The sequence below is a fragment of the Cervus canadensis genome, chromosome 14, assembly GCF_019320065.1.
Source record: "Cervus canadensis isolate Bull #8, Minnesota chromosome 14, ASM1932006v1, whole genome shotgun sequence".
Classification (NCBI taxonomy): domain Eukaryota; kingdom Metazoa; phylum Chordata; class Mammalia; order Artiodactyla; family Cervidae; genus Cervus; species Cervus canadensis.
The window spans coordinates 42419851-42441629 of record NC_057399.1 but is presented as its reverse complement, the minus strand read 5'-3'; the positions used below and the strand labels follow the sequence as shown (position 1 = coordinate 42441629).

The 21779-nt window shown below is 40.6% G+C and overlaps 1 protein-coding gene across 1 annotated transcript in view; it reads left to right on the top strand.

Annotated features, from left to right (window-relative positions):
* TTC39B (tetratricopeptide repeat domain 39B) overlaps nucleotides 1-21779 on the top strand; it is a 141151-nt gene that overhangs the window by 64522 nt on the left and 54850 nt on the right. Inside the window, exon 3 of the mRNA XM_043486747.1 lies at nucleotides 13318-13413. Within this exon, the coding sequence (XP_043342682.1) occupies nucleotides 13318-13413 (96 nt within the window). The remainder of the gene's footprint in view (nucleotides 1-13317; nucleotides 13414-21779) is intronic.

Here is a 21779-nt window from a genome sequence, read left to right as displayed (position 1 = left end):
ATGAAACATCTGCTGTTCTTATTTTTGAACATTCCGTCATTTCTAAATGCAGCAACTTTGAATTCAATGAGGAAAGAGTCCTAAAAATAGGAAATTCTACCTTACCTAGACTGGCAAAGAACTTATATTCATTCATTCAACAAATGTTTACATTTTTCACAAAGCTCTTGTTAGGCTTTGGGGACATGATGCTGAACAAGGTATTATATCTGCCCTCATGGAGCAGATAACTGGTAGCAGGTGAGGGAAACCTTCAGAAACTGCATAATTATTTCATTATATGTGTGCTAATTTTTCAACTGTAGAAATATTGGTACTTTGCAGCCAAATATATAAAAGACATACAAACACTTGCAACTAATTCTGTCTCAGATCTTCTGGAACCACAGATCCTTGGTACGCTTGACCTAGAAAGAGATTTTGAAAATAATTAGCTCAACAAGCATGTGATAGGCACTATATAAAGTACTGAATTTTAGATCATTAAACAAGGAATAGTGCCAGCCTTGGAGGAGCTTACAGTTTAGTCTATTGAGAGAGGGAGGGAAATTAGTTATGTTAGTATATTCTAATATGTTACTGATTCACTAATTGAATGAATATTTATTAAGTAACATTGGGCAGTGTCATAGGCAGTGTGTTGGGACTGGGGATGGGGTGGAGAATAAAACAGAGGTGCCCTGCTCTCTGGAAGCTCTTAGGGACCATGACAGAGAAATGATTGGATGCCATGAGAATACACAGGAGGCGTGGAGGGGTGTCACTACCATTTACTGAGCCTTTGCACTGGGCCAGCCACGAGTTGGTACTCTTCTTTTGTACATTAATCTTCCTTCCCTTCAGTTCTGTAAACTACTTACTATCTGTGCTCTGACATGCAAGTAAATGGAGATGAGGTTAAGAAATCTGCTAAAGGTCACACAGGAAGTGAGTGGGGGAGTTAGAACTCGGTCCCAGATGTGACTTGATTTCAAATCTCTGCCGCTTCCAGTGGCCCCCACACCTGGCTGCTTATCAGTTCCCTGAGCTCTAGAGGGAGAACAGTGTTTATTTTTACTTTTATGTATTTATTTTTCACTGAAGTCTAGTTGCTTTACAATGTTTTAGTTTCTGATGTAGAACAAAGTGAATCAGCTGTATGTCTACCTGTATCCCCTCTTTTTTGGATTTCTTTCTGATTTGGGCCACCACAGAGCGCTGAGTAGAGTTCTCTCTGCTAGACAGAGAGCATTACAGGCATCCCTCAGGACTGTGAGTAGTGAGGTTTAGGAACCACTCTTAGACTATCCCCTCAACTTACAGATGGGGGAGCAAATAGAGATCATATAGTAGTAGTTAAAATGCGGCCAGTAGCTAGACTTCTTAGCCACCATTCATTCCATTATAGTGTCTTGGAAGACATATACTGAGAAATCAAAACCAGAATCAAGAGCAAGCAGCAGACACAAACCAACCAGCCAACTTGACAAAACAAAAAATAAAAACAGTAAGAACCTGAACCTGTGAAGTGTTTGGCTGGCCTTGACTCTGAAGAAGAACCCCTGGCAGACCTGCCCTGCCAGCCTGGATTCAGAGGTCTCCCTGTGCTGTCAGAGGGTTATTACTTGAGAGTGAACTAGTCAGGACTTGTAAATAAATAAATAAGGCAGATGTTTTGACTTATTCATTTAGGCACTTACAGTTTATTGGGGGATACAGACAAGGAACTCTGTTATTGAGATGTAATGGGATGAATTTTATAGTATAGAGAAGGTCAGTGATCTGTGGGAGCAAAGATGAGGGACAGTTGACTCAAGTCTGGGTGATGGCAGGATTTCAGGGAGCTTTCTGGAAGAGGGCAATGTCTGAATTGAGGCTGATGTTGCTAGATACTGGTGGCAATCAGGTATAGCAGCAGGATTTATTATGCCAAAGTCCCTGAGATATGAGAGACCATTGCAAGAAAGGAAACTTTTCTCCTTTATCCCCTTGGGGATACTTGGGGCCTGTAAATTAAATGGACAAAAGACAGATTAGCAAGAGAAGAGAAAAACAAGTTTAACTGCATACATACATATGAAAGTTCGCCAAGAAATGTGCCTCGAGGAGGTGGTTGGAATTGGGAACTTATCATTTAAACAGAGGACGCTGAAGTGTGGAGAAGAGGCTAAAGAAAAGAAAAGGATTTTGGGGGCTACTGGATGAGGGTAAGTTATGGGAAGATGATTAGAAAATGTATGCTAAATAAGAATTGTTTGGTAAGGTTTTCATGCAGATAAGGGGCTTCCCAGGTGGCACTACTAGTAAAGAACCAGCCTGCCAATTCAGGAGACATTAGAGACGCGGGTTCGATTCCTGGATCAGGAAGATCCCTGGAGGAAGGCATGGCAACCCACTCCAGTATTCTTGCCTGGAGAATCCCATGGACAGCGGAACCTGGTGGGCTGCAATCCATAGGGTCGCAAAGAGTTGGACGTGATTGAAGCGACTGAGCATGCACGCAGGCACACACATACAGATGAGAATCCTCTCAGGTGGTAAGAGTCATCTCTGGACTAGTTTGCTTCCTGGTGTGGGAGAGGGAAACATCTTTAATAAATGAAATTGATGCCCTGATTTTAGAAAGAAAGGAGGGGAGCAGAGAGCTAATTGCCTTCAACTCAAAATACTCTTTATGTGAAAATGCCATTTGGGGTGACATACTCTGATCCCCTTCACCATGATCTCTTCAGGGTTTGTCCAGAAGCTTGGGTGCTCTGCAGTTCTAGTGAGGATAGGCTGGTTAGTGAAAGACAGGTGCCAAGGTTCGTTGCCAAGAAGCTGTGGCAAGGACAGTGATGAGCCACTGAAGTGTCACTAAAGTATGAACAGTGGAGTCACCTTGCTCCTGGCTCTAAGACTCTGGCCAGTTGTTAATAATTTAGCGCTTAAATAGGCTTTGATGGCTTAGGTTGAGAATTTAACATATTTGTGTGCCTGTACATATGAATGTATATAGAGATTTATGCTATATATATGTGTGTGTGTACATATATTTATGTATATATATACACATGTTTAACACATATACATAGAGATATATATATTGGTATAGATATATATCAATCATTGTTTTTATGGAAGTATGTTTTGATTTCCAGCCCAGTAACTTATAAACAAACATATCACTCACTTGTGACTTGTATATAGTTTTCATCTCCCATTTTTTTTGCACCAAATCTCTCATTTGACTTGCAGAAGTCTTTGAGGCCTATCGTGAGATAAGGCATTTTGAGGCTCTATGTGGTTTCCTGAACAAAGCAGTGAGGGAGGTTTAGCATTTCTTTGCTGTGTCATGATGTTCATGTCTTAAAGAAATAGGCTAGAAATGGCAAAGAAATAGGCTAGATTCTTCTTAAAATGTCTTCTGTGTCAGGCCCAGTACCCATGGTGAGTCTGTTTTGGATCTTAAGCAACTACTGTGTTAATTAATTTCCCCTTTTACTGGTGAGAAAAGTGAGGTGGATAGGTTAAATCAGTTGTCCACAGTCATTCAAGGTGCTGACCATGACTCCATCATGCTGAAAGTTGGCAGATCTGTTTTATTGTGTTTCTTAGCCTTGGGTTGACTGAGGGGATGTAGGCAGCCCCCCTCCCTTTTTGTAAATGAAATTTCAGTGTATTCTGCAGACATGTGTCATGAAAAATGCTTAGGTTTTTTGACCTCAGGCTCAGAGATCCTCCTGTTGTTTTGACTTGCTTTCTACTTTTCAACTAAATTTACATTTACGTCTTTGGCTTATTTTCAAAAGGGCAGGACTCACCTACGGGCAAATTATGTGGACATGAGGTTGGCATGGATTTCATACATGGCTTGGTTTTCTTTTGCGATTTCATCAGTTCACAGGTGTGGAAAGTCTTTCATGACCATTCAAGTGGTATGAATGGATTTCTTTGGTGATCATTTTAGATTAGTGGGTTATAGAGTATCTTATTGCAGGGCATCACAGATGCTATATTTTAGAAAGCAGGGAAGTATGGGACCAAGATTTGAATTTCTCTTGTGGTTTGGGGCTATAGTCATTATCTTCTTAGTTGGTGGATGTGGCAGAACTTGAGCCTTTTCCATGAGCCAGCAAATCAGGCCTTAATACGTAGCATTTATGTGCCATCATACCTCTTTAATATTAGTGTAGGCTTTTTTTTTTGGCAATAGCATTGCTGTATAACAAACCACTGTATGTGCCCACTTGGTACCACAGGCTGAATATATACAATATACCAACTCTGAAAACAGCTGTACATTGAAGAGTTAAAGAAAATTAAACGTTGGCACTTAATTACTTGTGTGTTTATGTTTCCCCTTCTGTTTTGCCTGTCTCCTCTGATAGATGTATGTGCGTGCGTGCTTACTTGTTCAGTCGTGTCTGACTCTTTGTGACCCCATGGATGATAGCCCACCAGGCTCCTCTGTCCATGGGATTTTCCAGGCAAGAATACTGGAGTGGGTCGCCATTTCCTCCTCCAGGGGATCTTCCTGACCCAGGGATTGAACCCCCGTCTCCTGCATCTCTTACATTGCAGGTGGATTCTTCACGGCTGAGCCGTCAGGGAAGCCCAGATGTGTGTGGGGGAAGCCCTAATATTTACTGACAGTTGCTTGCTTGTGAATGAGGACTCCATGATCATATAATCATGGGTGCTTTCCATGATTTACATATGTGACATAAAATACAAGAATTGAGACTGTATTTGGCACAAGGGTGCTAATACATATATAGAATCAATACAAATGTCATTCATTCAGTCAAAATTTATTGAGCTTCTCTGGACTAAGAGAATTCCTGACCTTAAAAAGCTCATCATCTACTCACAACAGCTGAAAAGTAGACCACTCATCATACTGTGATGAGTTTTAAATTTTGACCATGAAACCCAGAGGAGAGACATATTCTCTAGCCTGGAAAACTTTTGGGTACTTTTGGGTAGCGTTGGGTTTTCTTTCCTTCATGGATCACGAGCTAAATGAAAGGCAAACTTTTTCATCTTTGTGTTTTAGAAAGGTTTTTATTTATTTTTTTGCTCTGTGTTTTAGGTGGTGTTTTAAAAGAAATGATAACGTTACCCTCATTCAGTGTCATGCTGAAAAGCTGCATCTGTTCTGTGTCCTGAGAAGGTCTGCATCCCTACCTGGAGGGACTGATGAAAATGACAGAGTGCTGCTAAGTGGCCTCTGGCTGTCTCTGCGGGAAGCTCAAACTGCTGAGTAGCCGAGTGCAGTGGTCTGTCTAATGGGGAGTTCTTGGCCCCAATCACTTAACTCTTTTAACAACATCAGACCACATTTATGTCATGTTTCAATTTAAAAAGTGATTTTACAAAGTGGAATGCATTGCTTCCTTGCAACATTCCTGTGAGGTAAACAGGACAAAAGAATTTTTAGCCCACTTCTGGCTTTTGTGTGTATGTGCAGTTTTTTCCCTTCATTTTCTTTTATTGTTGTAAAACACATGTCATATACACTTTTCCATCATTACCACTGCTTCCGTAGCACTAAGTATGTTCATAATGTGGTGCAGCCATCACCACTGTCCATCTCTGCAACTCTTTTTGTTTGTAAAACTGAAACTATACGTACATCAAATTGTAGCCTACGCACCCCGCTTGCTTCCACCTTCCTCTCCCCAGGCCGCCCCTCCCAGCCCCTGGCAGAGGTGAGCGACTGACCCAAAATCTCATTGCTTGCACACCTAGGACAGAACCCAGCATTCTGCTTGTGTCCATCGTGCTTTCTCCTAAATCACACTACAGTGGGGAACTGAAGAAGGATCACTAATAGATTTGGTAGAAGTTTTCCACTAGAAATAAGAGAACCCTGCAGTAGGGAAGGAATTTTCATTTAAGTTTGAAAAAAATCAGCAAAGAAAACCAGCAAAATGAAACAGGAGCTGTATATATCTCTTGCCAACTAACATCCTGTTGTTATTTGTTTTGAATAAAGTGAAGGAGTACAGTTTGCTTTGCCTAAGGAAATACGTTGAAAAGATGCAGCCTCTGGTTTTAGCTTCCAACTCTGTCAGTGATCTGCTGTGACTGTGGGCAAGGAAAACAGCATCTGTTGGGGTCCTTTCTATTTTCTAAAGAGACAGTAAGTCCCACCCTCCATGTTTTCAGTGAGTAGGGTCTGGGCAAGCTTTATCTTTCATCCAAAAATGAATTTTCATTCTTTTCAACTGTGCTCACTTTGCTTTGGAACTCTCATCTCCCTTGAGGATGAGAAAAAAAACATTAAGTTGTCAATTAAAGATGACATCATCTGTTCAACATTCAGACAGCCTGTTTGGGAGAGTCTCAGGTTTTCCTGATGGAGTAGGGGAGGTAAATGCCCATGCAAGTAAAAATTTAAACTCTGCGTCAGGCTGACATCTCCCATCCCAAAGGTTCCCCCTCCTTCCCCTCCTTCCCAGATGGCCTCTGGGGGCAGGAGGAAGTGACACGGGGATGGAGCCCAATCTGGGTGTTACTCTCTGGTCGAGCGTCCCATCGGTCATTTTTGCAGTGACCTCTGTCCTTGTTGTGCCTGCCTCTGAGTTACCTGCGGTGGCTGGACCTGTTGGTGCACCCATGACCCCGAGGGCTTGGCGTTGTCCACTGGTGCTGGCTGGTCCACAGATGCCAGAGGCCAGTGGCCGCTCTCATTTGATCCCTGTTCTCTGCCCTTTGCCACCAGAGCTGTCTTTTAAAAACAGCTTTATTTTGCAGTATCTCCATACTTTGAGAAAAAGTATGAGAATCATGCAGAGAACTTCTGTCCACCTTGAATCTCTTTTTTAGCATTTTGCCACATTTGTGTTTTATTCTTTCTCTGGATACACATTGTTATGTATTTTTCTGAATCCTTTGGGAGTAAGATACAGCTCCAGAAAAGGTGGCCTAGAACATGGGTCCCCAACTGCCTGGCCATGGACCTGGCACCTCCTGTCAGATCAGTGGTGGCTTTAAGGTTAGAAATAAAGTGCACAATAAATATAAGTGCTTGAATTGTCCTGACACCATCCCTCCATGCCAGGTCCATGTAAAAATTGTCTTCCATGAAACTGGTCCCTGGCACCAAAAAGGTTTGGAACCGCTGGTCTAGAAGGATGAATTGTAACCTTCCGAGTGAATAAGGGAGGGAAGTGTCTGGAAATAGCCCTTGTGTTCTTTCTTCTTCTCTGCTCTCCTCTAAGTCTTCTTTCTTCCAGGTCAAGCTTCCCGAGCTCTTCCTTTTATGGAAAAGCACAAAGAATATAAAAACCACCCAAGTTCTTCAGATGATATGAAGGATTATAATTTTGATTGAGGAAACTTTTGTAATAAGTCTAAGCATGTATTATTTAGGGGTAGTTTATCTAGTTTATAAATCTACTAGTCTCTCACCTAATAGAAGAATTATATTTTACGTTGATGCTTTCTTTTTGGCATTTTTTTAGAGTTTTATGGCTTCCCTCTAAAGGTCAGGACTAGTATGGCAAAAAAATGTTGAAATTTCTTTCCTTTGATTCTGATAGTGCTGGTGACAGGGTTGGGGGTGAAGTTGACAGTAACATGTATTTTGGGGGAGTGCCTGGTAATTTCTGGGCTGTTCTTTCTCTCCCAGCAGCATAAGTAGCACCTCTCCTTTTCCTCTGATCACTGGCCATGAGGATGGCTATTTGAAAACATCATCCATAGGACAGAATTTGGTCTGATGAGCAGTTTTCTTTAGTAAGATGAGTTGGGTTATATGGTCAATAATATTAAGCAGTAGATTCACTGAAAATCTGGTGGTGGTGTCCACTGGAGTCCTGCGTTCATAACTCCAGTGGGTACCATTCAGACCGTGCTGGTGGTGTGTTCGGTGGCTCAATTGTGTCTGACTCTTTGTGACCTCATGGACTGTAGCTTCCCAGGCTCTCTGTCCATGGGGATTCTCCAGGCAAGAAAACTGGAGTGGATTCAGACTGTAGGTTATATTATATAAATGGTGCCTCCCAGAGTATATCTGTTAGTCTTTCTCCATTCATTCCTCTTGTCCCCTAAAGAGATTTTGACTTTGATGGAAAAGCTTTAAGGTTATTGTGTCATTTTATTAATTTTTGAAATTTTATTTCATTTTTTCTTTTTAAAATGGGCTCGCTTTTATTTCATCGTGCAGGAACGTAGCCCATTGTGTTGGATTTATTGGGGGAAATTTTTGTATTGATTCTACTAATTGTGATTTGAATGAGAGAAAAAGTATAAACAATGAAGTTGTAAGCTTTTCATTTGAGACTAGTTCTACCGAGAGATTAGAAATTAAAGCAGTATAAAGCTCAGTAATAAAAAGACAGATAACCCAATTAAAAAATGGCCAAAGCATCTGAATAGACATTTCTCCAAAGGTCAATATGTACCCAAACAGCTACTCAGTATCATTAGTCATTAGGCAAATGCAAGTCAAAGTCACAAGTTGGGAGCGAGTGTAATTTCCTCAGTTCTGTCTTTGCAAAACAAAGATTTGAAACTGCAGACCAGTGTTACAGCTCGATTACAGCTTAAGGTTTTATTCGGCAACAAAGAAGAGTACACGCCGGAGACTTGAGTGCAGGTGGATCCCAAAGGAGAGGCCCCAACCTGGCTTGGCTTCCTCTTTTTATATGTTTGTCTCCTCCCCGCAAGCCTGCCCTCTGCAAATTAAGGCTCACCAGGAAGAGGGCGTGTTTGTTTCACCCGAGGGTCTCAGAACACTCAGGCTCTCCGATTTTTCTTTTTTTCCCTTTTCACAGGCTTTTCCCTTTGTCTTTTAGCCACTGCCATTTTGGACTCCTTTTTCCTATTCTAACTGCCTAACACTATAATACACCCTAAGATGGACAGTAACAAGTGTTGTCCAAGATATGGAGAAATTGAAAATTTCATATGTTATTGGTAGGAATGTAAAATGACACAGTCATTTTAGAAAATGGCCTGACAGCTCTCACTGGTACATGAATGTTAATAGCAGCATTATTTATAATAGCCCAAAAGTAGAAATATACCCATGTACCTATCAACTAATGAAATGACAAATGAAGTGTGTTATATCTATAACAATGGATTATGATTTGGCAATAGAAAAGAATGACACATTGATACATACAACAACACAAATGAATCTTGAAAACCTTATGCTCCGTGAAAAAAACAAATCATGAAAGACCATATTACTTAATATCATTAATATAAAATGTCCAGAAAAGGCAAATTTATACATGTAGAAAGTAAATTAGTGGTTTCTTAGGACTAGAGGTAGAGGGAAATGGGGAGTGATGACTAATGGATATAGAGTATCTTTTGGGTGACAAAATGTAAATTAGATAATGATGAAAGTGATATACTATCTATGAATATTAAGAACAATTGATTGTATACTTCAAATGAGTGAATTGAGTGGTCTGTGAATAACGTCTCGATAAAGCTGTTTAAAAAGTTAAAGCAGTAAAATCAGGGCAAGATAAGGACATATTTTCTAGCATAATGATAGTATAAATGAAATATGATATTTTTCCTCTATAAACCAAATAACAAAATTTTTCTTTAGCTAAAAATACATTTTTTCTAAAATCTGGGCATAACATCTAGGTTTTGCTCAAAAGTGGAACAGGCAAGTCATTCTGTTAAGTTTTTCATAGCTGTGCTTACTTTGGTGGAACACATTCTAAAACTAAAGCAACATAAGGAACATCTAGCATGGCATCTTTGCGAGGGTGCATGTACCTTAGTGCAGTGTCTTATGTATGTTTCCTTCCTTTACTCAAGAAAATAAGAGAAGACTTGGATAAACGTGTATAGGTATGAAAATATAATATTGTAAAGATAGCAGTTCTCGGTAAAATCTCTGAAAATGTAATGACGTCCCACTCAAAACTCAGCAGACTTCTTTTGTAACTTTATAATAACTGATTCTAAAATTAATAAATAAGAATGAAATTGCAATAGCAGCCCAAGACCCACCCCTCCCGCCAACACCCTCTCAAAGAGCATTTAAGGTAGTAGAGGATTTGGCCACTGGCATATATAAGAAAGCCATGAAAATGAAAATTGTGTGACTGGTGCAAACAGAGGCAGATACGTGAATGGATCAAAAGAGTGCCTGAAACTGCTTTTTGCATGTATGAAAACTTGCCCTGGGTTAGAGATTACAGTGTCATTCAGCAGATTGGAGTGTGATGAGTATAACATGAACACATGTCAAAGATTTACTTATCAATGACAAAATCAGCAAGATGGTTAAAATTTTTCCAAGAGCATTTGGGGGAACTGAAGAAAGAATGTTTGAATAAGATTTGTTATATACAAATATACAAAACTGATTAATTTCCTACAAGGCGAAAAAACCATAACCTTATCAAAGTATTTGCATATGTGTCAGACCAAAAAAATCTACAAATTAGCATATTATTTTATAAAATATAGACCTTAATGTATAGAAAATAACAAATCAAAGGTATATCCCCTACAAAATGAAATATTCCTTGGGTGGGCCTTTTTGTGCTCTAAGATGGTAGGCATACAATTGAGCCTACCTCAATGCCTGATTGAGCAGGCATGCAATCTTTCTTTTGTATTATTTAGAATCTAATGAATAGCTGAAGGAGAGGCTATTCATTACTATTGGTATAATTGCCTATCCATAGGGGAAATACTTAAGTTTAGATCACACTGTACACCAAGTGGATTTGAGATATACCTGCATGTTAAACCATTTTCTCCATGTATTTGAAGAATTTCTCATAAAAAAGGAAAAAGAGGTTCTTGATAAAATACTAGATAGTAGTTTAAATGAGTGAATTAGATCTAAATACGATTATTTTAAAAAAATCTGTAGCATGATGTACTTATTGTGCTATTAATATAAATTTGAAAATACTGTAGAATGTCTGGGACTTCATATACATATATATATAAAAGCATAAAAAACTAAGCTCTTCTACCTCAGAAAAATTAAAAAACCCTAGTATTGTTTTTAATAATTACTAAGTTCTGATAAATCCAAGTGTTTTCATGCTTGATAAAGATGCTATAGTTATAGCTTTGAAATGTGCACCCTTTACCTGGCACAGCAGACTTGATTTTAACAGGACTTAATTAATTCAGTATTTTATATGTATATTTATAGTATGTCAAGTCATTGGGGTAAAGATATGGGTTTTTAAAAATTATCTTGGAAAAAATGGCAAAAGAATAAGAAAAATGCACACATGATCTTATAGCATATACTTAAATTATGAATGGATCAACACATTAAATATTTAGAAAGTAAGCAACATGGAAAATTATGTTATATAATCTTTGTGGAGGGAAAGTTTTTCTGAGTATGTCTTGAAAATCAGAAATATTAAAGGGAAATGACTAGTTTTGATTAAATAAAAATTTCAATGTTGGGGAGAACATTAAAATTAAAGGTAAGGCAGATGACAAACAGGGGGGCATTTTAATGTACATTTTAAAGAACATGTTTTTCTAGCCCTTATAAATGAACCTATAAGGGAACAGATAGGCAAGAATGGTCCAAAAGGTTAGACAGCCCTTTGAATCTGTCTTTTCTCCTTCCTTGCTTGTAAACAGAGATGCCAGTCACTGCCCTGGAGTCTGGTTTATCTGAGTGCTTAGCACTTCCTTGATTCTTCTGGTAAAAAGTTCTTGTGATGGAAAATAACCTTCCTTTAAGATACATTTCCTCTTATCCTTGACATTTTATTGTCTCTCACCACCCACAGCTAGCCACTCTAGTAACAAGAACCTTGATTTCCTCTAATTTGATGCATAAAATTTAGGGAACTTGATATGTTCAAGAAAAGATGAATGTTGGATATAAAATATTACCGGGTATTGGAAAGTCAGAAGGTAGAATACAATCAAACTCTACTTAATCTACAATAAAGGCACTGACATTTTAGAATTAAAAACACAGAAAGAAAAAGCTTTCCTACAGGAATGGTCAGTAACTTTTCCCTCTCTGCTCTATAGCTTGTGTGTGGGGAAGGTGAATCATCAGTGGGAGGTTGGAGATTCTGTTATACACAGGGCAGGACTTATTCTTAAGCTCCGTGGAAGTTCCCTTCTCTCCAGAGGACTTGCCTCCATGGGTGTCTGTGAGGGTAGATGTGGGTCAAAAAGTGGCCTAAGATTCTGCAAACCAGATTGGTCTCCACATCTTCTGTGTTACCTCAACATTCTGTGGGGTATATATCATGGGAAATAGGCGGTTTTTTAAATGTAAGATTTTTTACGAAATGCACGCCTTTTACCTCCAGAATTTATCCTTAAGAAATAATCAGGAAAGTGAGTAAAGGGGCTTATTTTAGTATTGTTTGTAATTGTGAAATATTGGGAGCACCTAACATGCCTCAAAATGAGGGATGGGTAACAAATATGTTCCCTCTATTCAGTAGATTGCTGTGTGGACAGTTACCATGGCAGAGCAATTCTGTGTTGAGAAGAGTGGATTCAGGATAAATTAAGCATATAATGAAGGAAACCAAATATGCTATCCTGAAATGCCTATGCCTCTTTGACATAAACATCATTTTGAGTTGAAGTCAACTAAGAAGCAGTAAAAACTGAAAAAATTCCCTCTTTCTGCCCAAAAGTAGGACCTAAATTCTCTTTTTACTGGAGACAGACTCTTACAGCTCAGAGGGTCTGCAGACAAACTTTGTTAGATTAACCCTCATCTTCCTAGTTACATCTTTACCATTTACTCCTAGCCCTTTACCATTTGTCCTGCCAATTCGTCACAAATATATTGTTTCTTTGTCTGAAAGGTAGAAAAGATTTCTGCTCTGGTCACTTTTTGGGTCTTCTTCAGTCTCTTCTGGAGATTCACATGTATGTGTATAACTTCACATTTTTATGCTTTTGTCTTGTTGATCTGTCTTTGTCAGTTTGATTTTCAGACCCAGCCAGGGACCCTAAGAGAGTTGATGGAAACTCTTTCCTCCTCTAAAATAATATTCCATTTCAGTTAAGAAAACTAGAGATAGAAATATATATAGATACACATGGGAAAAGATTTGGAAGGATATATACAAGCTACAATGTTACATTTGGGTGGAGAGTTTTGGGAGGGGGCGATTTCATGAATTTCTTTTTTGTTGGACTGGAATGAAAAGAAAAATAAGTTTATTTTATTGCGGCTGTATTTCAGGAATATTCACTTTGTAATTGAGTATATTTTGCTGTTTGATTTGCAAAATTGGTAAGAAATGGAGGTGAGATATTATCAATAACTGAAGGGATTGTGTTGTGTTCTTGAATATATGTAGATTTTTCCTGTAAGACAAAGAAATGAAAACCTCACTGCCTTTTTATCAACAGGCCTTCTCGTGTAGATATGGCAACAAGCAGCCAGCACTTCTCATCATTTGATTCAAAACAGGCACCGGGACAGCACCGAACATCTAATGTGAAAAGGTCAGGAAGAGGGTGTGGGTGTTCCTGGGGGGCTGGGGAGAGCACTCCAACCTTTTGGTAAATTGTGATGTTGATGTGACAATAGGAATGGTGTCGCAAAGAGTCGGACACAAATGAAGCGACTTAGCATGCACACGCAAGGTGGGGAGAGGTCTGGGCAGGGGTAGTGCTCATTTTACAAATTAGGGAAGGCTTCTCTGAGCTGCTCGGGCAGGGGTCCCCAACGGCGGGGTCACGGACCGGTACCAGTCCATGGCCTGTTAGGAGCCAGGCCAGATAGCAGGAGGTGAGCAGTAGGTGAATGAGCGAAGCTTCATCTGTATTTACAGCCGCGCTCTGGAGCTTGCATTACTGCTGAGCTCCACTTCCTGTCAGGCCAGTGGCAGCATTAGAATCTCATAGGAGCACGAACCCTACATGAACTGCGCTTGCGAGCTCTCTAGGCTGCAGGCTCCTTGTGAGAATCATTCCAACACCTCCCCCCGTCATCCGTGAAAAAATTGTTTTCCCGAAAACCTGTCCCTGGTGCCAGAAAGGAAGAGGACAGCTATGCTAAGGCATTTAGTGAGTAGATGGCCCTGTTACTTAAAAGCTGAAACAAAACCAGATCTACCTCTTGGGTCACAACTCCCTTTGGGGCCTTTTTTATCTTAAAAGTGTTTAACTATTAATTTTATTGTAAAATAATATAACCATATTGCCAGGCATCTGGGAAGGCGGAGGGGAAGATGGAGGAAAGAATTATGAGCACTTTAATACAGACTGTTAGAATTTTGGTGTATTTCATCGCTATATCCAGTAGGCATGTGCTGCTGGATATAGGTGTGGTCAAATGTTTTTCATTGAATATTATGATTATTTTTCTTATTATATTCTTCTTGTAACTTTGACTTAAAAGGGCATTTTACGAAATTATCAGAGAAAATTCAGGAAATATAGAAAAGCACAAAGAAGAGATAAAATATGTATTACCATCACTAAAGCTTTTTTGGTGTGTATTCTTTCTTTTTCTCTTCATATATAGAGATATTATTAGTAATTTTTTCTAAATTGGGATCATATTTTTTTTTCATTTATTTTTATTAGTTGGAGGCTAATTACTTTACAATATTGTAGTGGGTTTTGTCATACATTGACATGAATCAGCCATGGATTTACATGTATTCCCCATCCCGATCCTCCCTCCCACCTCCCTCTCTACCCAATCCCTCTGGGTCTTCCCAATGCACCAGGCCCGAGCACTTGTCTCATGCACCTAACCTGGGCTGGTGATCTGTTTCACTATAGATAATATACATGTTTCGATGCTGTTCTCTTGAAACATCCCACCCTCGGGAATCATATTAATTTTATTCTTTGGTTACCTTTTTGAAGCATATCATGACATTTTCCCTTTCCACTGAATATGTTTTGTAATATCATATTTGATTAAGTACTATTCCTTCCTGCCTATTTTAGAATTATTTTAGTCAGCTGTCTGTTTTTGAATATGTAAGTTGCTCCTTTATTGGTTATTAAGACAACTCTTTTAAGGCTTTAGTACCATGAAAAAATGCTTTCTATCTGTCCTTACATGCTTATTAAATTTTAAATCATACAGTACATCGTCAGCATTTTAGATTTTCCATTTGAAATTTCAGCTATTTTTGAGTGTGTTCACAATATTTGTGCACTTGGCAGTTTTTCTTAGGACTCAACCCCCACAATATAAGGAAGGGGTGCAATATTCCAAGGATCGAGGAATGGAGATGGAGTTGAAAATAACTTCTTAGGATCTGAAGGCATTTATTTTCCACATTACTTTTTTATTTCATATGTCTCTGTTTATGGAAATCTGAGCTATCTTCAGAAATATGTATTCCTCCCTCATAATTGTTCTCCAACTGATTCAATAGTTTCCTAGGTAACCACTGCTTCAACATTTATAGTGCTGAGTTTGAAAGCTGAGATTAAATTAAAATATTACTGAAAGCTATGATGAATAAAGGGTGTATGTAGCAGTCAGAGATAAGAGATCTGGGCTGGATCAGTAGACTGGGAATTTTCAACATACGGGTAGCTGTTGAAGGCATGAACTGTACATGCTCTTTCTAAGAGAGAGTAAAACATATGAGAGTGGAGAAAGGAGCCCTGTGAATGAACAATGAAGAACAGCTAATGGAATGATAGCATGCTGAGCTATGGAGGTTTGAGGGACAGGAAGATTCCGTGAGATGGTGGCTGCAGTATGCACAGTGGGTTGGGGAGAGGTGAGTTCTGGAATAAGGTCAGCAGAGCCAGGTACTGTAAAGAGGTCTATATGGATACAGACTGGAAAGCATCTTTTGTATTTGTAGTTAGGTCATTAGAGACCTTTAGCTTTGACGGTTTCAAGGAAATTGCGGCAGGAGCAAAACTGTAGTGGCTGAAGATGAACGGGAGGAGAGAAGTAGGGAAAGTGAGAATCAACTCCTTTTTGAAGCTCTTGTCCATGAAGAGAAAGAGTGGGAGAGGTTCAGGAGAAAAACAGAATCAAGAGAAAGTTATCTTTTTTTGCTGATTTTTAAGTAGAAACGAGTGAGGTTTGTTCATGTTTCTGAGTTGGAAAGGGGGCAGAGAGGAAGAAGTTAAAGATCTATAAAGGAAGAAAAAGAAAGGAAATGTAAGAAATCGTGTAAAGGTGTGTTCAAGTATTGCATTCCTAGGTTTCATTTCAAAATTAAGATTTTTCTTTAAAAAAATTAATGAAAACTCCTACTCTGCCTTTTAATCAACAGGTTTTCTAATGCATTTGTAAAAGTAAGTACTTGTAAATTTATTGTGAAACAGCCCAGAGAGACATCTGCAAAGCAGAGCAGTGTTCCAAAATTGAGCAAGTATGTGGGTAGTTAGACCGCCTAGAGAATAATAGTACCTTACCTCATGTAGTACTTATTTCTCATGTGACTGTTTGTTCTACCAACACCCAATGTATTGCTCCTCCATACCAAGCTGTGTGGTAGTCAAGGAGGGAGTGTAGTCTATTTCACAAGCTAGCAGTCCTGGATGACAGGTGACATACCCAAGGAGCCACAGCCAGGAAATGCTGAATTGTATCCTGGTGCTCTGTCTTCTCATTTCCTGGCCAGAGCATCTTTAATGAGCCCATTTGCCTCCCTGGTTATATTTCCTCTCGTTTGTTTAGCCTCACAAAATGCATTGACAACCATGGTTTCTTTTGATTATACTTCAATTTGAAAGAGCCAGGAAGGATTTCCGTAGAAGGATCCTGATGCTCCGAGGAGCACATGGCTAACTGAAATGCCTTGCAACTCTGGAATTCTTTGAGTTCAAGTTATTAATCTGTGTCCTTAGGGGCACTAGTAGCGGAAGTTTCATTCAGACATTTATGAAGTTTTGTGGTCATCGCTTCAAATCTGTGGACACACAGAAGCAGTCATGAAGTGACTTTCTGAAAGTTACAGCTTGAGAATGACCATGATGACTTCTGATCGCCAGCCCAGGGGTTTTCTTACATCACATCAGGCTTGAGGAGGAGGATGCCATGGTCACGAGCTTGCTGGAGATACTTGGCTGTTTTTAAATAGTAGTACTTGTCACTCTAGTCCGATTGGACAGGTGTGGTGGGCAGGGCAGAAGGGTTTGAACTTTATGTGATAAGTGTGAGCAGCCACTTGAGGTCCTTAATCTAAGGAGGTAGTATGACTGAACATCTGTTTTAGGAAGAATAGTCTGAGAGTGGTATCCTGGGTGAATTAAAGCAGAATAGTATTGTCTGGGAACTTGCTGGGCCCACTACAGGCCTACTGAGTCAGAAACTCTGGTGGTGGAGCTGAGCAGCATATTTTAACAAGCCCTCTGGTGAGTTGTGTATGTGTACAAATTCACTTTAGTCATGTCTGACTCTTTGTAACTCCTGGGCTCATAGCCTGCCAAGCTCCTCTGTCCATGGGATTCTCCAGGCAAGAATCCTGGAGTGGGTTGCCTTTTCCTCCTCCAAGGCATCTTCCTGACCCAGGGATTGAATGCGCATCTCTTAGGTCTCCTGCATTGGCAGACGGGTTCTTTACCAGTAGTGCCAGGTGAGTTGAACGCACGCTAAAGTTTGAGAGCCACCTAATCAAAGTAGAATCAGGGGGGATTTTTGGAGACTATTTCAGAATTCAGACTTTATGTGATGAAGCTCTCAGCTAATGTGGTGGCGGCGGAAGTGGACAGAACCACTGACCCCAAGATGTCTGAGAAGTTCTAGTCGAAGTGACACTTGCTGTCTTGGTCATTCCTTGTAGAATACACGGTAGGACCGATATTCTGGAGGGGAAGGAGGCTTAGTTTCATGTGAGCAGGTTAGTAAAGTGCTAAGAAGGGCTGAGTTCATTGTGTTGGGAGGTGCTGAACACCTGCGTTTGCTTCTCCTTCTAAGCTGGGCTTGCAAATACATCCCCCCAGGGGCCAGTGTGGCCAGCTGAGATGCGCAGGTGGTTGTTTGTATGGCACGGGGACCATATCTGTTTCCAGCCCGTTTCCTGGTAACAAAAGATGAGCTGTGCTGAGAGAACTGGTGGGAGTGGAATTAAGAGAACAGGTGAAAGGTCCACTGGAAAACCTACTGGGTGAAGGGAAGGGGTGATGAGAAAGAGTGGGGATTTCAGAGCTAGAAATTTCCTTTTGCTCTTTGAGTAAAATCCATCTTCTCTGCCCCTGTGGCTTCTGGTTTCTGCCTGATTTCTATCCTCATTTCCCCTCACTGTCTGCCATGCTCACCACATGCCCAGTTTAGAATCTCTCTTTTCCCCTCAGCCGAGCTATTCCCATATCTGCTTTCATTCTGTAGCACTCGGATGTCCCCTCTTTGAGAGCTTTCCATGAGCATCCTCTGTAATGTGGAGCCTCATCCCGCCTGCTTCCCCAGCAGTTTCTTTCCCAGATGACTTATTGCAGGCTGAGGTCATCTGAGTTACTGGTCTTCCTCAGTCTGCCGTCCCTCCTCAGGAGAAGGACAGGGCTTCCACAGTCAGGGACCCTGTGGGTCTGGTTCAGTGTTGTATTCCGAAACCTGGAAGAGTGCCTGGTGCATAGTTAGAACTCTCTAATGTTAGTTGAATGAATTTTGGGTAGAGATTTAATTGGGAGAGCGGGGAGGTGGGGGGAGAAAGTGAGGGAAGAGAGATGTCTGTAGACACTGGGCAGCAAATGACTGCTCACTTGGCGGATAGTGGAGGTGTCGCAGGACGAATCCAAGAGATGCTGAGGAAGCAACACTGACAAAATTCTATGGTGGACTCATATGGGAGGTGCTAAGCAACTTGTGAAGAACCTTCCTGAGAGGTTTGTTAGTATTTAGGTTTCTCAGAGAAACAAGACCAATAGGAGCGATATATCAAGAGAGATTGAGGGAGAGGGAAAGAGATTGATTTATTATGGGAATTGGTTCGTGTGGTTATCAAGGCCAAGAAGTCCCGGGATCTGCTGTCAGCAAGCTGCAGAACCGGGAAAGCCAGTGGTGCAATCCAGTTCAAGCCCGACGAGCCGGGAGCCAGGAGCAGAGGAGAGCAGAAGATAGATGTCCCAGCTCAAAGAGGGAAGAGATTGCGAATTCATCCTTCCTCTGCCTTTTTTGTTCTGTTTTGGCTCTCAGCAGATTGAGTGATGCCCACCTACGTTGGGAAAGCCCATCTGCTTTACTCAGTTCACGAATTCTAAGGCTAATCTCTTTCAGAAACACTGTCACAGACACAGAAGTAGTATTGGACCAGCTATCTGGACATTCCTTACTCATTCAAATTGATGTATAAAATTAACCATCACAATTTCTGAGCTCTGCAGCTCACTCCTTTTCTAAGAGCTTGTCTCCTGTCTGCACCATCCTGGAGGAGATATGCTTTCAGGTCCCAGGCATGAGGAATTTTGTCTCTACCCAGAGCAGCCTTTCTGTTCCCCTCACCTGCCCACTCAGCAATACTTACTGAGTCAACAGTACTTACTTACTCAGATTTACTATGTTCTAGGTACAAGCAAAGACCCTCGGGGTGCAGCAGTGATGAAAACAACCTCCTTGCATTTATATCCTAGAGAGAAAAGGTAGCCAAAGACAGGTCCACAAATATAGGCACAAGATATTTTGGATGGTAATAAGAGGTATGAAGCGTACAAAACAGGGAGATAAGATGGGCTGGGATCAGCAAGGCACTCTGATTCCCTGCTTTTTGAGCTGAGATCTGAAAAACAAGAAGGAACCAGCCATGAGAAGCCCTTGGAGCAGAGAGTGGGTGGTTCCCTGTAGCAATTTCGGAACCGGCTTCTGGAAGATGAGTAACTGAAGTGGGACTTTGTTTTCTTGCTTAAAAAGTGAATATGGAGCGGACTGGTTGCTCAGAAGTTCAACTTTGGGTGCATTGAAATGAAACATTGTACTGCTTGTCTCCTTACTGACCTATTTTCTTGTGAAGAAATGTTACACAAAACATTTTTTTACCAAGTCCAAGCTAACTCTGCTTTGACAGGCCAATGACTCTGAGAGACAAGGTGTTGAGGCAAGAATGACTTTATTCAGAAAGCCGGCTGACCGAGGAGATGGCAGATTAGTGTCTCAAAGTAACCATCTTTTTGGAGCCTAGATGCCAGGTTCTTTTTATTAAATCTGGGAGAGAAAGAGAGAGAGAGAGAGAGAGAGAGAGAAGCATATGAGGAACTGAAGTCAAAGGACAGAATGTAGAGGGAGAGACAGTGAAGAAGTAAAGTAAAAAGAATCTTCAGTTTTGCAGAACGTATCCAGGAAGGGTCAGCCTTTGGAAGGAGTGTATTAATCCCTTCTGTTCACAGGTGGGCAGAGTCAGATTCTCTCTCTGTGAGCCGAACAAAGGCTCTTTAGTTTACAGTCAGGCAGAGGGGCAGGGTCCTCTGAGGCAGGCTACTACGTATGATTATAATAACAAAAACAATGAAAAAGCAAGTCAAAGAAACAATTTCCAACATGGAGTCCGAATTGGCTTCTCTGCAACACTTCTAGAGATGGCTCTTGTTTGAAAGGGCGGATTTTCTGTCAATCATAAGTAGTTTACATGATTTTCTAAAAAGGGTAAAATTATGACTCACACAGATGTAAACATGAACAGATGTTAAAAAGTTTGCTTAACTCATTAATCAGGGAGGGAACTGGGCAGATGTTAAAACAGATTTGAAGGCGATATCAAAACAGCACAAATTTATATGGAGTAAAGGAATGTTGAAATGAATGTGCAAATTCAGGCAAAACTGGCTTCTTCTATAGTGGAGGCAGGAAGTCAATTGAAGGCTGGGACAGAATTTACATGTGTTAAATAACAGGTTCAATAGCATAAATTTGAAGATCTGATTGTCTTTATTAAACTCTTTGTGAATTGGGCAGAATCCCAACTAGCATTTGAAAGGAGCTCCTTCAGGCTGCGGGAAAGGAAAGGTTTTTCTAGGCTGAGAGGAAACAGGGGAAAGAAGGAAGTTGTTAGCCAAGAATGCATTGTTTTAGGCTAGGTTTCTCTCCTAAGGGGGAGTGGGAGGGGCCTTTCAGCAGACTTCCTAGTGCTGCTCAGGATATTCCAGGTTGACTGGTTATAGGTCACATTCTTGGAGAAGATTGAAACTGGTTAGGTCCTGGTGAGTCTTAGCATAAGGGACTCCATCTTGGGCCTGTTGTCTCTCTTTAAACACAGATCTGTAGACAACAGTTATTTTGCCTTGCTATCTGTTATATATAATTTACAAAGCTGTAAGATAGCTCCTGTGGAGGCAAAAACAAATAACCTGGTGGAGTCTTCTTTAGATTTTGGACGATGCAGTTTTTCACCAACCACATTCTTGAGTGCGTGCGTGCATGCTCAGTCGTGTCCAACTCTTTGCGAACCCACGGACTGTAGCCCACCAGACTTCTCTGTCCATGGGACTTCCCAGGGAAGAGTACCTGGGTGGGTTGCCATTTCCTCCTCCAGGGGATCTTCCTGACCCAGGGATTGAACCTGAGTCTCCTGCATTGGCAGGTAGATTCCTTACCACTGCATCACCTGGGAAGCCTGAAGCACATTCTTACCCCTACATAATCAAACTAAAACAAAATAACCTCTGCTTCCCCTCATGAATAGAGATAGTGCCTATGCTTGTGCTTTTTGAAGTGATGGGGGTAATTAATCATTTATTAAGTGGCTGCTAAGAGCATTAATTGTCAATTAGTTCCATTCTTGAAACAGTCCCATGAAGTAGGTGGTGGTATTCCCATTTACAGATGAGAAAGTCAAGTTTCAGGGGTTAAAGACACAACTAGTAAGTGGCAGAGTTAGAGTTCTAGTCTGTCTTTTTGTCTCCAAAGTGTACATACCCACACACTCCCTGTGATAACTTGCTACAAGTAAAAACTG